This window comes from Sciurus carolinensis, chromosome 8, assembly GCF_902686445.1.
Source record: "Sciurus carolinensis chromosome 8, mSciCar1.2, whole genome shotgun sequence".
NCBI lineage: Eukaryota > Metazoa > Chordata > Mammalia > Rodentia > Sciuridae > Sciurus > Sciurus carolinensis.
In genome coordinates this window covers 78073689-78090089 of record NC_062220.1, presented here as the reverse complement: position 1 = coordinate 78090089, position 16401 = coordinate 78073689, and the positions used below count along the sequence as shown (strand labels likewise).

Genomic DNA, 16401 nt, shown 5'->3' with positions numbered 1-16401 from the left:
CTCTTAGTTTTTATATTCAAAAGCATCCTTAATGTTTTCATTAGGTTGTTTAATGGCAAAGACTGAGTTCCTGATACTCTGCCTTCCTTCCAAAACCCTCTCTGTTCTTTATGTTTTCTTCATCTTGTTTAATGTGATTGAACATTGTTCAGGCCATAAATCTTGGTATAATTCTTAGTTCACACTTAAATCAGATAAATTTGCCAGCCAGTCTTTTCATACTGTCTGCATAAAGCATTTCCTACACAAAACATGTAACAAAGAACATTTAAAATATACTTTTATCATATCCCCACTTCTGCTAGACACTATTATCATGTTTCATCTGTATTATTATCTGATCTTTCTTATGCTCTTTAGTCTTCATTCTCTTTTTATATAGTGATTATATTTCACACCATAGAATGTTACTCCTCTGTTTAAACCTTCTAATAACATTTGATTTCCTTCAGATTAAAAGCCAAAACCTTTATTATACTATAAGATTTGTCCTCCATAACTGCTAACCAGGTCCTCTTCTACTCTTCAGCTCTTCTTTGATTTAGCTCCAGTGACTATGGCTTCTTTGCTGTCATTAAACATTATGAATGTGCTTTGTACTTGCTAGCATGCTGTATATTTTATTTATTCTATTTTGTTTGTAGTCTGACCCATTAGAATATAAGTGCCATGAATATAGTGCTTTTTTTTTCCCTTTTGTTACAAGCACTGGGTATATAGCATTTGGTGCCTGGCATGTAATAGGCACTCAGGATTAAATTTATTCCTTAATAAATGGAACCCCCTCCCAACTGTTTTTAAAAAACTTTATTTTCAGATCCGTGATTCAAATTGCAACTATGAGGCCTTTATGAACATTATTAAATTGAGTGACAATATTGGAGAATTGGAAGCAGTTAGAGACAAGGCAGCAGAAGAATTACAGTATCTTAGATCTTTAGATACAGCTGGTGATGGTAAGTCATTTAAGTAAAAAATGCTTTCTTTAAGGATTATTGTATCTTTAAATAAAACTTTATTTATCTGACTGCTATTTTATGCTGTTAGCTATTTTCACCTTAACTAAATAAGTCTTCTTATGTTAACTTGTGTTTAGAGTAAAAGCATTATTTTTTGAATATGTGACTATGATAATTGGAATTATGCCTAAAGAATGGATAATAGGATGGTTAAATTTTAATGACATAATTTCACTGTACATAATTTCAGATTGTTTCTTTTACTAGATAAAAATTTACTGTATTGGTTATTTTTTAAAATTACAGCCCATGCATATTTAAATTATTTCATAAATACTATTACCGTTTTCTAGCTCATGATAAATTTGTTTGCTTTTAGATATCAACACCATTAAAAATCAAATAAATAGCTTATTATTTGTAAAGAAAGTATGTGACTCAAGAATACAGCGGTTGCAGTCAGGCAAAGTAAGTATAAAGTACTTTTGAATTAATATTTAGTTATAAATGCTTTCTAATGATTAAAATGCTAATAAGTAACAAAAGATCAGTTTTGTTAATTTGTTATTTTTAGTTATACATGACAGTAGAATGTGTTTTGGCAAATTATACATACATAGACTATAACTTATTCTAATTAGAATCCTAATCTTGTGGTAGCTCATGATGCAGAGTTACTGTGGTCGTGTATTCACATATAAGACTAGGAAAGTTATGTCCAATTAATTCTACTATCCTTCCTATTCCCCTTCTCCCTCCCTTCCCTTTGTTCCCCTTTGTCTAATCCAGTGGACTTACATTCTTCCTCTTCCCATCTTCCCTTGTTGTAGGTTAGCATCCACATATCAGAGAGAACATTCAGCCTTTGGTTTTTTGGGATTGGCTTATTTCACTTAGCATATTCTCTCCAGTTCCATCCATTTACATGCAAATGCCATGATTTCATTCTTCTTTATGACTGAGTAATATTTCATTGCGTATATATAACATATTTTCTTTATCCATTCATCTGTTGAAGGGCACCTAGATTTTTTCCATAGCTTGGCTATTGTGAGTTGAGCTGCTGTGAACATTGATGTGGCTTCGCCACTGTAGTATGCTGATTTTAAGTCCTTTGGGTATAAACTGAGGAGTGGGATAACTGGGTCAAATGGTGGTTCCGTTCCACATTTTCTAAGGAATCTCCGTACTGCTTTCCATTGTAGTTGCACCAATTTGCAGTCCCAACAACAATGTATATGAGTAAAAAGGGTCGGATATTAACCAGTGCTTTCACAAGAATTTTCTCTTGTGTACTATAGTATGATAAGTATTTATTAAAGCAAAGCAAAGATATTAGTTAAAACACTACTTGAGCTTTCTCCCCCATAGTGCTGCTGGGCCTCCATGTCTTTGTTGAGCTGTGGACACCAGTCTCAGTTCCTTAGGATAGGGTTTGCTAAAGCTGTCAAAAGTAAGCTTTAAGACATGCCAAGTGAAATTTAGAAGAGAGTGTAAAACTTATTACTATATTCAGTAACACTTGGGATCTAGGACAAAACAAGTATATACTCAAATATAGGATGATAGCTATCATTTGCCAGATTGCTTAAGCCGGTATGGAAGGGGATACGATAGTCTGTATAGCATATATATTTGAACTATCAAAATAGTGTGAAAGTAGGGCTAACCAATTATGCTGCAGAGTATTAAGCTGACTTAAAGCTGGCCAATAGGCTTCTTAATAGGTTGCCATGGGAAAGACCTATGAAGGCTGAGTGGAAGTAACTGGAGATGAATTTTATTTGGAAAGCATTGTATGGAGGAGATTCAAGATGATTACAGTGCAGAAAGCACTGATGATCAACCTATACCGTCACCTGCTATTTATTGCCAGATCCGCTGCTCAAACTCTAAAGAAAGCTGTGAATGGAAGTTTCTCTATTTCTTACAGTCCAAAATGATTCCCTAGTTATAATCTTGAAAGCACTGAGTTCAGTGCAGAAGTACATCAGGAAGCATATCATGGGTCAGGGCAGATTATATGCCTTACCAAACGGAAGAAGATGAAGATGTTTACAATATACACATCTCTCAGTACAATAATTACAGTGGTGATTCAAGACATGATGGGAGGATGTATGAGAAAGCTCATGATTGCTATGTGAAAGAAGAAGTCCAAGAGAGAAGTTGAAAAGAAGTGAAACTATCCCCCAACAACCCTTGCCCAGAAGAAAGATTGGGTAGCTTAAAAAGAAGGTGGGCTTTCTCACTCAGCTCAGGAACAGACTGCTGAGAGCTAAATAAAACAACAATTTTTTGTGTAACGATAGTAAACTCATTGACCAAACAAATTAAAAAAAATAGCTTGAAACATGCAAAGGATTAAAGATTTTATTTTATTCTTTGATATTTTATTTACTTATTTAGAATTTATTCAAAATTCAACATTTATTGAGTTTTCGAATCAGGCACCATTTTAGGTGAACCAAATAAACCAACTCTTTGTGGAGCTACCTTTTCATTGCACAGTCAGAAAATGAATGGTAAGCAAATGGATATATGATATCATGATGATATCTGCTATAAAAAAATGTAGCAGTTGTAGCAGTGTAGTATATAGAAAATGAGTGTTTTAGGTAGATGCTGAGAGATTGCACCCATGAGCAGAGAGAAATCTGAAAAACATGAGAGTTAGTCTTGTGGTTTTGTTTGCTTAATTTTAAAGTCTTTATAGCAGAAGTGAAAGCAAGGGCAAGGGCCCTGAGATAGAAATGTCTTTGGTGAGTTATAGGTAGTCGTTGTGATTAGGTGGGTGAATAAGGATTATATGATTATAGGTTTCAGAACCTGGGGACAAGATTGTATATGGTTTTATGGGCTGTAGTTAAAATTTTTATTTTATTTTGATTGTGATAGAAATCAGTTGGAGATTTGTCATGACAAGTGACATGATCTGATTTATGAGGTAAAGTGAATTCTTTGATTTTTTTATGAAGAACAATGTGGTGAGATGGTGGGGGTAAAGAATGGAAACTGAGAAACTGGAAGACTGCTGCTTTAGACCAAGTGAGAGATGTCTGTGGAGGTTATGAGAAATGATTAGGGACTGAATATGGTGCTCATAGGATTTGCTAATGAGCTAAATATGGGGTTAAAAAAAAAAAACTCAAGGATGATTCCAAGGTTTTTGCTCTGAGCAACTTCAGGAATAGTATATGCTATTTACTAAAATGTCAAATTGAAGGTGGAGGAGGTTTGCAAGAGAGAACCAAGTTCTTGATATTTTAATTTGACATCCTTTGAGAGATCAATTATACATGCAAATTGGTAATCTTGAGTTCAAAGGGAAGTTTAGTGATAGAGGTGACTCTGTGAATCCTCAGAATTTATCAAATGTTGGTTTAATGTTAAGACTGGATAAGGTTGTCTAAAAGAGTGTAACTAAGAGCATACCAATGATTTGGTCCTAAGTCACTTCAGTCAATAGAGTTGAAGATGAATTAAGGGATCCAGTGAAAGAAAGAAAGAAAGAAGTGGCCAATAAGATTGAAGGACACTCTGGGAATGTGATATCTATAAAGTCCACAAGTGTAAAGTGTTTAACAAAGAAAAGAGAGGTCAAGTGTGTCAAAGGAGGATAATTTTGAGTAAAATGAAGACTGAGAATTGGTCATTGGGCTTGCCACTATGGAAATTACTGTTGATCTGAAGAGAACAGGTTTTGTGAAGTAGTGAAGAAGCCTCATTGGAGTTTGTCTAGGGAAGAATGGGAAGAAAAGAATTAAAAAACAGTGCTTGTAAATAGGTCTTCAGAGGAATTTTACTATAAAGAAGAATAGAAATTTGGGGGTTTAAGCAAAGAAAAAAATATTTATATATTTTAGTACCATTAGTTTTTAGTGTAGTCAACATTTTGGCTCTGGTTTTCTATTTTGGAAATTTTGTTTTGGCTTACTATTAAAATTGGGTAATGTATTTAAATTCCATACTGAATGGAAGAATTTTTTTTAAATCTTGAATTCAGTTTGCTAGATGAATTTAACATACTGAAACATTACTAATGAAAATACAAAGCTTGATATTCAAAAAGACATTGTCATATGTGTGTATTGTTAATTATATTTAAAGCTACTTTTTATAACCATGCAAATTAGAAAATGATTGTGCTTTTTTTCTTTAAATAGTTACCTTATCCAGACCTTAGAGTTTGTGTTCTTTCAGCATCATTATTTAGAGTCTGTTTGCCCTAATGCTTTTTCATATTGGATGCTCTTAAAATTTAGATATTTTTGTTTGGAAGCCTGTAGAAATCAATTCTGTATTGAATATGAAGCTTTATCTTTTATTGTCTCAGTTCATCCAGTATTTTCCTTTGGAAAGTAATCTCAGAATCCCCACAGATTTATAACCATTTTACTTAGAATTTTACTTATAATATTACAAATAAAGTTATACTGAATACTCTTCCCCTGCCCTATATGTGACATTGCTGCTGTTACTCTATGCCATGCATTTCAAGTCCATTACCTGTTATTCAGCAGCACTATAAAGGGAAATACTGATTACAGAGGCAGATTTGTTGTTGTTGTTGCTTTTTATTTTCTCTTTTCAAATTCTTTCTTCTTCATATACTACTGCTAGTATCTGCCATGAATAAGTCACCCTATCAAATCTTTTTTCAGTCAAGGATAGCGAGATGTGAATTTGGTGGTAGAAGTCAGTGAAGATAGTTTGCAGCGATGTTATGAATTTTAGGGGAAAAGCTGCAAAATTTGAAAACAGATTCATACTTAACCAACTTTGTCATCATAGATAACCTTTCTAATCTTCATTTTTATTATCTGTTCAATGAAGTTGGGGACACATACCCAATAGAATTCCTATGCATCTTAAATTAAGTAATGTGTATAATGTAATCAGCATAGTGTCTAGCACACAGATACTCTTTAACTTTTGGATCCACTGTCCCCCCTCTTTTTGCATGTAGGTAATTACTTCACTCTATGACTGTGAACAGTATATATCATTTTCAATAATAAAAACTGTTTACGTAATCTGAAAAGAAATGTATTTTCTCTGACAATTACAGGTATTTTTTCACATTAAAACCAAACAAACTTTAATAAAAAATTGGAAGTATTGCAGTTTATTTACTCTTAGGTATATTTAGTATTTCAAACATTCTTTTCCCCCTTTAACTCCTGAATTGTTCATTTTCATTTGAAATATGTAGAGAATACTTGAAAATATTATTTAGATTGATTTTTATATTGGATGAAATTAATGCTAATCATATTTTAATAAAAAATTTGCTAGGTACCTTTTAAAACAACTAGGAATTTATATTCACTAACCAGAGTATTTTATTGGGAATCAACATGAAAAGGAATGCAGACTATTTTTATTCCATTTTAATTTAATGTTAGATTTTCTTTCTCTTATTTTTCTAAAGATCTTTACCCTCATGAGTGATTTGATAAAATACTAATCTATATTCACTTTGTCTGTAGGAAATAAATACTGTGAAACTGGCAGCAAACTTTGGGAAACTTTGCACAGTCCCTTTGGACAGCATTCTTGTCGACAATGTTGCACTACAATTTTTTATGGGTAGGTCAATTCATTTTATTTACATAATATAGCCTTTGAATTTTTTTCTGATTTTTTTTTTATTTTGGCAAAATGTACTTAACAAAATTTCATATCTTAATATTTTTAAGTATATAGTTCAGTGATCTTAAATATAACATTGATAATGTACAGTCATCACTTCCATCTGTCTACAGAACATTTTTTTATCTTGTAAAACTAAAGCTTTACCCAATAGAAGGATTGACTTAATTTTTTGAAGGTTCATTCATGTTGTAACATGCGTCAGAATTTTCTTCCTTTTTAAGCCTGAATAATAATCCAGTATGTGTGTGTGTGTGTGTGTGTGTGTGTGTGTGTGTGTGTGTACCAACACATACACAGACACCACATTTTTACTTATCTATCCATCCATCAAGAGACTCTTGGATTGCTTTGTGTTTTACCTAGTGTAAATGATATTGCTGTGAATATAATATACAAATAAACCTTGGAGATTTTACTTTCTGGTTATATACCTGAAAGTGGGATTGCTAGATCATATAGTAATTTCATTATGATTTTTTTAAGACCTACTATACTGTTTTAAGTTTAAAGGTTATTAAATTTTGGCTAGTGTGCTGTGTACCGCCCTTTATTTTCTGAACTCTTTTTCTTTAGAAACCATGGAGATAGAGATTTATTTTATTGTGAAGGAAATAAATGCTTATCATAACTAATGGGTATTTGTTAAACTGCTTTTAAAATAAACCTAGGAGATTCTAGTATAAAAAAATTAATATTATGACTAATGGTCTTTATTCGGAACATATGTTGAATGTTGTTGAAGTGGTTCACTTCAGATGAAGGCTTATGTGGTAGAATTTATTCCCTAGAGATTTTATTATGAAAAATGAGATTTAAAAATCTTTATAATATATGCTTTCTCTTGTTTCCTACATAACTGGTATTTAATTTAACTTATAACTTGTATTTTCACCTTAAGGATTCGCAAAACATTTTTAAATAGTTGAAAGTATAATCCTTCTTACTTGTCATACAGCTACATGGACCCAAAATTGTTTGACGTCTATGTCATTAACGGATTTTGTTCGGTAGATTACATGCAGCAAACTGGAGGTCAGGCACATCTTTTCTTCTGGATGACAGTGGAGGGCTACCGGGTTACAGCCCAACAACAGCTAGAGGTTTTATTAAGTCGTCAGAAAGATGGAAAACATCAAACCAACCAAACCAAAGGTCTTTTAAGAGCAGCTGCTGTTGGAATTTATGAACAGTATTTGTCTGAAAAGGTATGAATACCTTTAGTTTAATGTTTTCTTCTTTGACATTATCATTAATAATAATTTTTGTCATGCTTGTAAATATGCACTATTTATGCCAGATACAATTGCCTGAGAAAGTCTCATCTTAGAAAAATCTTCGTGTATATTTTTATTCTCATTGTTTAAATGAAGAATCTGGTGTTTAGAAAAACAAATGAACATGCCCAGGGTCACACTAAATAACAAAGTCAAGATTGAAGGTTACACACACTTTAGATTCAAATACGCAGTAGGTTGAAACTTAAAGGACAGGAAAAGATAAAACATACACAAATGAAAGAGAGAGAGAATGGCTATAGTAATATCAGACAAAATAGAATTGAAGATAAAAATTGTTAAAGAACATCCTATAATGATGGAAGTGACAATCAGAATGATAAAATAGTTACATTTATACATGTTAAAAAAGTTCCCAAATATTTTAAACAAAAATTTATAGAATATAAGGGAGAAAGAGGTATTTCAACAACAATATAGACTTTAATATTGTGTTTTCAGTAATTGGTAAAATAATTAGAAGGAAAATCATTAAAAATATGAACCGTTAAAAGCATAAAGCAGTTAGAACTATGATATGTAGAACATTGTCCTTCATAGCAAAGTACATATTATTTTTAAGAGTACATGGAATTTCTCAGGATAAAACATATGCTAGACAAGCCTTACTTTAGAAATATTGAAATCACATAAAATTATGTCCTTTAATCAGAATGAAATTAAATTAGAAATCAACAGAAGGAAATGTGGAAAATATATAAATATTTGAAAATTAAGCAATGTATTTCTAAAAAGAGTCTGGGTCGATTAGGGATATTAAGAAAGCTATAAATTTTTCTCAAATTTATTTTTAAATCAGCACCTAAATTGTGTGTATATGTGTATGACATGATGTTGGAAAAACTAGAAAGTAATTTTAGTTGCAAGTGAAATTGTGTGAGAAGTGATGGGATGCAGTTACAATGGTGATCCAATGTAAATTTGTAGATTTGAAACGTCTGAGCAGAGAAAGAAAGATCTAATGTATAGTTATATGGAAGAAATGGGTTCTGATGTTAAGTTGTACAGTATGGTAACTATGTATAATGATTATGTATTGAATATTTTAAGAAAGAGGAAGGGATTTTAATTTTTTTAATACAAGGTGATCTTTGAGGAGATAGATACTTTAGCATGGTTTGAGCATTACACAGTGTATACATGTTTCTTCAAAACTCATGGAAACAATGATATTTTTCACACAAAAATGTCAGAAGATAGCTTCCTTAGATATATGCCTGAAGGGGACTGTTATTCTTGCCTGATCAGTAAAATCATGTTTTCAAAGTATGGAACAAGAAGAATGTCCTTCTTTAATATGAAAATACTTTGCAAATGAGGATGATGAAAAGGATTACAGTAAACAGAAATATATTTGCTATTTCTTTAAATATAAATGGTGATCTTTGAAGACACTGAAGGGAATCTATCAAAGGATGAACTAATAGGCTTAAGTTGTTTGAGGTTATATGTATGATAGACACTCATAGTGAACCAGATGACTGTTTTCAAAAAAAGACCACTTGAGAATCAAAAAAATGTCATCAGAAAGGGACAGACAATTTGAACAGTATTTTCTCGGTTTCACAAGTTTAAATTATCTATGTTTAAAACTTTTTTTCTGAGAAAGACTTATGATGACATCATTACACTTCAAACTACTTAAAAATGGGCAATTTAGATGTGGATAGCCTATATGATTTATTTATAGGTGCAAAGGCTCTAATTGACAGATGAGCCAAGAATACAAAGTTGGTAGACCTATTTTTGAGAACTTGAGAACTTGAAACAAATTCTCGTACATCTTAAAACCTACTCTTTAAATAAAATCCCACTTATTCCAGGCCCAAATGATTTTGTTGAAAGTACACGTCACCACAATAAGAGTGAAACAAAAAATGAACGAGAGTTGGTTTTGAACAGAGAAGAGGTCAGAGTCAAAGTGAATTTTGCATTTGGCTGCATTCAGCTGTAATGCAGCAAAAAAGAAAAAGATGTCCTAAAGGCTGCAGGTAGTTCACAGAGGTATTTTTAGAAACAGAAAAAGTAAAAAAAAGTACTGCATTATGGAAAAGATACAAAATTTATTCTTTTGTTTTGTTTTGCTAAATATAGATAGTATTTTTTTATATTCACATTCTGCTTTTATGTATATACATTTTTATTTTAAAAGTCTTACACTAGTGTATTTCAAGAATATACAATAATGTAACCTACAAAATTTAAATATCTTAGTGTATATACATTCTGCTTTTGTAGTCTTGTTTCTGAATTTTAATAATTAAAAATATAGTTTACAGTGTAAAGTTAAAGCCAATAGACATTTTTGAAAGTTAAATAGCTGTGTCACAACATAGAATCATAAACTACTATTATATTTTCTCTCACAGATTTTTAAAAATTAGTTCTATTAATTACCATTAAGTAGTCCTCTTATTTAAGTTATCATTTATGTAATAGAAAAGAATATGTTTTAATAGATAATTTTAGGAAAATAGTTATTTTCATACATTTATGTTAAAATAATATCAAGTATACATAAGTATTTCTTTGGTAGTACTTCTTTTGGGAGAAGAACTTCTGATTGGTTGTCTCCTGATGACTCTAAAAATGGTCACACACCAGCGTGGGTTTACTAACAGGAGTTTTGAATTGACAAGGGGCATTTATGTTAGTCATCTCATTGCTATGACCTCAATACCTAACAAGGACAACTTAAGAAGAGGAAAAGCCTATGGTTTCAGAGTTCGGTCCATGCTGAGCCCAAGGTGATGCCGAACATATGGTGGAAGGGTGTGGTGGAGGAGCAGTTTAATGTGAGTAGTGGCCAGTAAGCAGAGAGAAAGGAAGAAGCACCCTTCCAGGGCATGCTCTCTGTGACCCACCTATGCCAACTACTTTCCTCCTACCTGTAATCCCTGCCCAGTTAGCCCATTCAAACTAGGATAGATAGATTAGGTTATAGCTTTCATAATCTAATCATTTTCACCTCTGAATATTTCTGCATTAACATAGGAGCTTTTGGGGGACACCTCATATCCAAACCATAACAGCATTAGAAGTTGTATAACCCTTTCCTACATGTTTATATCCTGCTATTTCTTTTTTTCTTTTTTTGATATATCTACTGTGTTCCTTAGATATTTTATTGGCTAGAATTAGAGAAATTATTTAAGCGATGTGTTTTTGTTAGTTTCTCTAAAAGTTACCATTGTGGGCACTCATTTTCTCTCTACAGCCTTTAGAACTAAAAATTCAGATGTCGAAATACCAAAGACACCAAAGCTTTAAATATATAGCTTTTCATCATATTTTCTTAATGTTTCTGAAACTAATTTATTTGGAATCCTGTTTCTATTTTGCAGGTTTAGATTGTCTACATTTAAAACTTTTTTCTGAGAAAGGTTTATCATCTGATGACATCATATGCTTCAAACTACCTAAAAATGGGCAATTAAGACATGTATAGCCTATATGATTTATTTATAGTTGCAAAGGATCTAATTGATGAATAAGCCATGGGTGCAAAGTTGGTAGACCTATTTTTAATAAAGTGATTTTTGAAATTTAAAGGCCAGATTTTGAATTTCTGAGTAGTATTTGTCACATTATGTACTTTGAAAGTTCTTGGAACAAATTAATTTTTCAAATTATTTTCCTCCCATATCACATTGGAACTTCGATATAGCATTGGTTATAAAAACAATTTAGGATAATCATAGTCTCATTTAAAGCCAATTCAAAAAGATTATTTTTCTTTTAGTGTCAGAAAAGTCAAATGACTTATTCTTTTGGCATTCATAATGTACATCTAGTACCATTGAACACTAAACTGTGATTTAACTCCTAATGACTATTTCCTGTGTTCTAGACACTGTGCTGTCTTACATAGATCTCTTTTAAATCTTAAATCTTAAATAAGCTTATGAAGTATTATCTCCATTTTATAGATGGAGCCCAATTGGCTCCATCTATACAATTTTATAATTGTAGCCCAATTAGAGATACCTTGCTCAATAAATATGACTATTTAAACTTGTGCTTGTCTATCAGTCTCCTACATTGTACATTGAAGGGAAGGCTCTAGCTGTATTTCAGATTTCTTAAATATCAAAGTATCATTTACAAACCAGTGATTTGTATCTGCCAATTACTTTGAATAATGTGATTCTGTTATCAATTCTATTATTAACTTATATTTAGAAATACAAAATATTACTACTTTTATTTTTCTGTTTCTTAGGCATCTCCAAGAGTTACTGTTGATGACTATTTAGTAGCAAAATTAGCAGATACTTTGAATCATGAAGATCCAACCCCTGAAATCTTTGATGACATTCAAAGAAAGGTATTGTATATTTTATCTTTCTTGAGATAAAAATTCCAAGTTTATGTATTTAGTTTTTTAAAAGTTAATGAAACATAACTAAACAGATGAATTATGACAATAATACCTCTCAATTCCAAAAATATAGACCAGTTTTTTTTTTTTTTTTTTTTTTATTTAAGTGACTAATAATACAACACAGAATAATTCTGTGTTGGGTTACTTTGTTTGAATCTGACTGAAGAGCCAGACTTCCTAGTTTTATAATTTGATGAATTAATGTACAAATAACATGCCTTGTTCATTTTAATTTGAGCCTTGAGCACTTACATTTACTCTACTTTTTTCTTAGAAAACACTATATCCTAGAAATTATAGATAGCTTACTGTCATGTGACTTGTGTTGAAGTAGAACCATTTTCAGTGTAATTTAGTTCCTGGAAGGACCAGAAATCATTATTTGGGATATAGTCATATTATTCCTGTCTTATAACTATGATGCACTATGGCAAGACCTCATTGCAACTTTTGGTGTAATTTCTTTCACCCTATATTTGTATTAATTATTGAATATCTTGAATTATTTTAATAAGGTATATGAATTGATGCTACGAGATGAAAGATTTTATCCTTCCTTCAGACAAAATGCACTTTATGTGCGCATGTTAGCTGAGCTGGACATGTTAAAAGATCCTAGTTTCAGAGGATCAGATGACGGGGATGGAGGTAAGATAGCACTCTGTGTGTGCATGTGTGCGAGCGCGCGTGTGTATGTGTGTGTTTGTTTATCCCTGTTTATATTCTGATTACCAAAAGAATGACTTTTTAAAATAAAATGGAATCGCAGGAAAATAAAAAGGAGAACAATAGAATAGAAGGAGGGAGAAGGGGAGATCTATGGAAGGTACTAGTGAATGAAATTGACCAAATTATGCCATATACATATGTGAACATACCACAATGAATTCCACTTTTATGTATAACTATAACATGCTAATTTAAAGAAATAATAATGGAAAAGAGGAAAAATAGGAGACCAGTAGAATAGAGGAAGGGGATTAGGGAAAGAGAAGTAGGGAGGTACTGGGGAGTGTGATTGATCAAATTACTTGCATTTCAAAGTGCAAAAATGTCTCAGTGAATCCCACTATTATGTGTAATTATAACATGCCAATAAAAACCATAAAAAGAATGACCTTTTAAGTTAGATTACAGATGTTTTTAAAGCCCAAATATATTTAAAAATCTATAATGAATTACAAAAGTTTAGTTGCTATATTAAATTAAAATGTTGAGAATTTATTAACAGATTAGAATAAAACTGCAGAAGGCTCAAATATTTGAAGAATGTTTTCTTGTGGTTAGTCACTCAAATATTTTTATGGTAGTTTCCCTTTTGCTAATAAGTTAATCATGAAATAATATTCTTGCTTGATAATGGAATTATTGGGAAGAATAGGTGAGATAACAATGATTAAGAGCATATCACAAACTATAAAGTGATATAAAAAAAATTGCAGGTTTTTTCCTATTGCTAATTGAATCCTTTTCCAAATCCTTGAATTGAATTGAATTGAATTGAATCCAGTCTTTGAATCTTTTTCCAAGTCTGCATGTGTGGGAGACTTTTCAGCTGGAAGAAACCAGAGTGTTTTTTTGTTTGTTTGTTTTTTTCAAATTTTTTTTTTATTGTAAACAAATGGGATTCATTTTGATTCTCTGTACATGAAGTAAAGGTATACCATTTGTGTAATCATAAATTTACACAGGGCAATGTTGTTTGATTCATTCTGCCATTTTTCCCCCTTCCCCCCCACCCCACCCACCCCTCTTTTCCCTCTATACAGTTCTTCCTTCCTCCATTCTTGCCCCCCTCCCTAACCCTAACCCTAAACCTAACCCTAACCCTAATGCTAACCCCTCCCACCCTCCATTATATGTTATCATCCGCTTATCAGCGAGATCATTCATCCTTTGGTTTTTTGAGATTGGCTTATCTCACTTAGCATGATATTCTCCAATTTCATCCATTTGCCTGCAAATGCCATAATTTTATCATTCTTTATGGTGGAGTAATATTCCATTGTATATATATGCCACAGTTTCTTTATCCATTCATCAATTGAAGGACATCTAGGTTGGTTCCACAATCTGGCTATGGTGAATTGAGCAGCAGTGAACATTGATGTGGCTGTATCTCTGTAGTATGCTAATTTTAAGTCCTTTGGGTATAGGCCGAAGAGTGGGATAGCTGGGTCAAATGGTGGTTCCATCCAAGTTTTCTAAGGAATCTCCATACTGCTTTCCAGAGTGGTTGCACTAATTTGCAACCCCACCAGCAATATATGAGTGTATGTTTTTCCCCACATCCTCGCCAACACCTATTGTTGCTTGTGTTCTTGATAATCACCATTCTTATTGGGGTGAGATGGAATCTTAGGGTACTTTTGATTTACATTTCTCTTATTACTAGAGATGTTGAACATTTTTTCATATAGGGTATTTTTGATTTGCATTTCTCTTATTACTAGAGATGTTGAACATTTTTTCATATATCTGTTGATTGCTTGTAGATCTTCTTCTGTGAAGTGTCTGTTCATTTCCTTAGCCCATTTGTTGATTGGATTATTTGTATTCTTGGTGTAGAGTTTTTTGAGTTCTTTATAGATTCTGGAAATTAGCACTCTATCTGAAGTATGAGTGGCAAAGATATTCTCCCACTCTGTAGGCTCTCTCTTCACATTACTGATAGTTTCCTTTGCTGAGAGAAAGCTTTTTAGTTTGGATCTATCCCAGTTGTTGATTCTTGCTTTTATTTCTTGTGCTGTGGGAGTCCTGTTAAGGAAGTCTGATCCTAAGCCGACATGTTGAAGATTTGGACCTACTTTTTCTTCTATAAGATGCAGGGTCTCTGGTCTGATTCCAAGGTCTTTGATCCATTTTGAGTTTAGTTTTGTGCAGGGTGAGAGATAGGGGTTTAATTTCATTCTGTTGCATATGGATTTCCAGTTTTCCCAGCACCATTTGTTGAAGAGGCTATCTTTTCTCCATTGCATATTTTTGGCCCCTTTGTCTAATATGAGAGAATTGTATTTATTTGGGTTTATGTCCATGTCCTCTATTCTGTACCATTGATCTACCTGTCTATTTTGGTAACAATACCATGCTGTTTTTGTTACTATTGCTTTATAGTAGAGTTGAAGATCTGGCATTGCGATACCCCCTGCTTCGCTCTTTCTGCTAAAGATTGCTTTAGCTATTCTGGGTTTCTTATTCTTCCAGATGAATTTCATAATTTCTTGCTCTTTTTCTGTAAGGTCCATCATTGGGATTTTAATTGGAATTGCATTGAATCTGCATAGCACTTTTGGTAGTATGGCCATTTTGACAATATTAATTCTTCCTATCCAAGAATATGGGAGATCTTTCCATCTTCTAAGGTTTTCTTTAATTTCTTTCTTTAGTGTTCTGTAGTTCTCATTGTAGAGGTCTTTCACCTCTTTTGTGAGATTGATTCCCAAGTATTTTATTTTTTTCGAGGCTATTGTGAATGCGGTAGTTTTCCTAACTTCTCTTTCTGAAGATTCATCACTTATGTATAAAAATGCATTGGATTTATGAGCATTGATCTTGTAACCTGCTACTTTACTGAATTCACTTATGAGTTCTAAAAGTTTCCTGGTGGAATTTCCAGGTTCCTCTAAATATATAATCATGTCATCAGCGAACAGGGATAGTTTGAGTTCTTCTTTTCCAATTTGTATCCCTTTAATTTCTTTGGTTTGTCTAATTGCTCTGGCTAGAGTTTCAAGGATGATGTTGAATAGAAGTGGTGAAAGAGGGCATCCCTGCCTTGTTCCAGTTTTTAGGGGGAATGTTTTCAGTATTTCACCATTTAGAATGATATTGGCCTTGGGCTTAGTGTAGATGGCCTTTACAATGTTAAGGAATGTTCCCACTATCCCTATATTTTCTAGTGTTTTGAGCATGAAGGGATGCTGTATTTTATCAAATGCTTTTTCTGCATCTATTGAAATAATCAGGTGATTCTTAACTTTAAGTCTGTCGATATGGTGAATGACATTTATTGATTTCCGGATGTTGAACCAACCTTGCATCCCTGGGATAAAACCCACTTGATCGTAGTACACTATCTTTTTAATATATATTTGTATGCGATTTG

The 16401-nt window shown here is 32.4% G+C and overlaps 1 protein-coding gene across 4 annotated transcripts in view; it reads left to right on the top strand.

Annotated features, from left to right (window-relative positions):
• Snx13 (sorting nexin 13) overlaps positions 1-16401 on the top strand; it is a 157689-nt gene that overhangs the window by 101426 nt on the left and 39862 nt on the right. For all 4 annotated transcript variants that reach the window (XM_047560792.1, XM_047560791.1, XM_047560795.1 and 1 more), the window contains 6 exons: positions 818-956; positions 1339-1427; positions 6452-6551; positions 7629-7822; positions 12135-12239; positions 12812-12944. In XM_047560792.1, coding sequence (XP_047416748.1) covers positions 818-956; positions 1339-1427; positions 6452-6551; positions 7629-7822; positions 12135-12239; positions 12812-12944 — 760 coding nt within the window. The remainder of the gene's footprint in view (positions 1-817; positions 957-1338; positions 1428-6451; positions 6552-7628; positions 7823-12134; positions 12240-12811; positions 12945-16401) is intronic.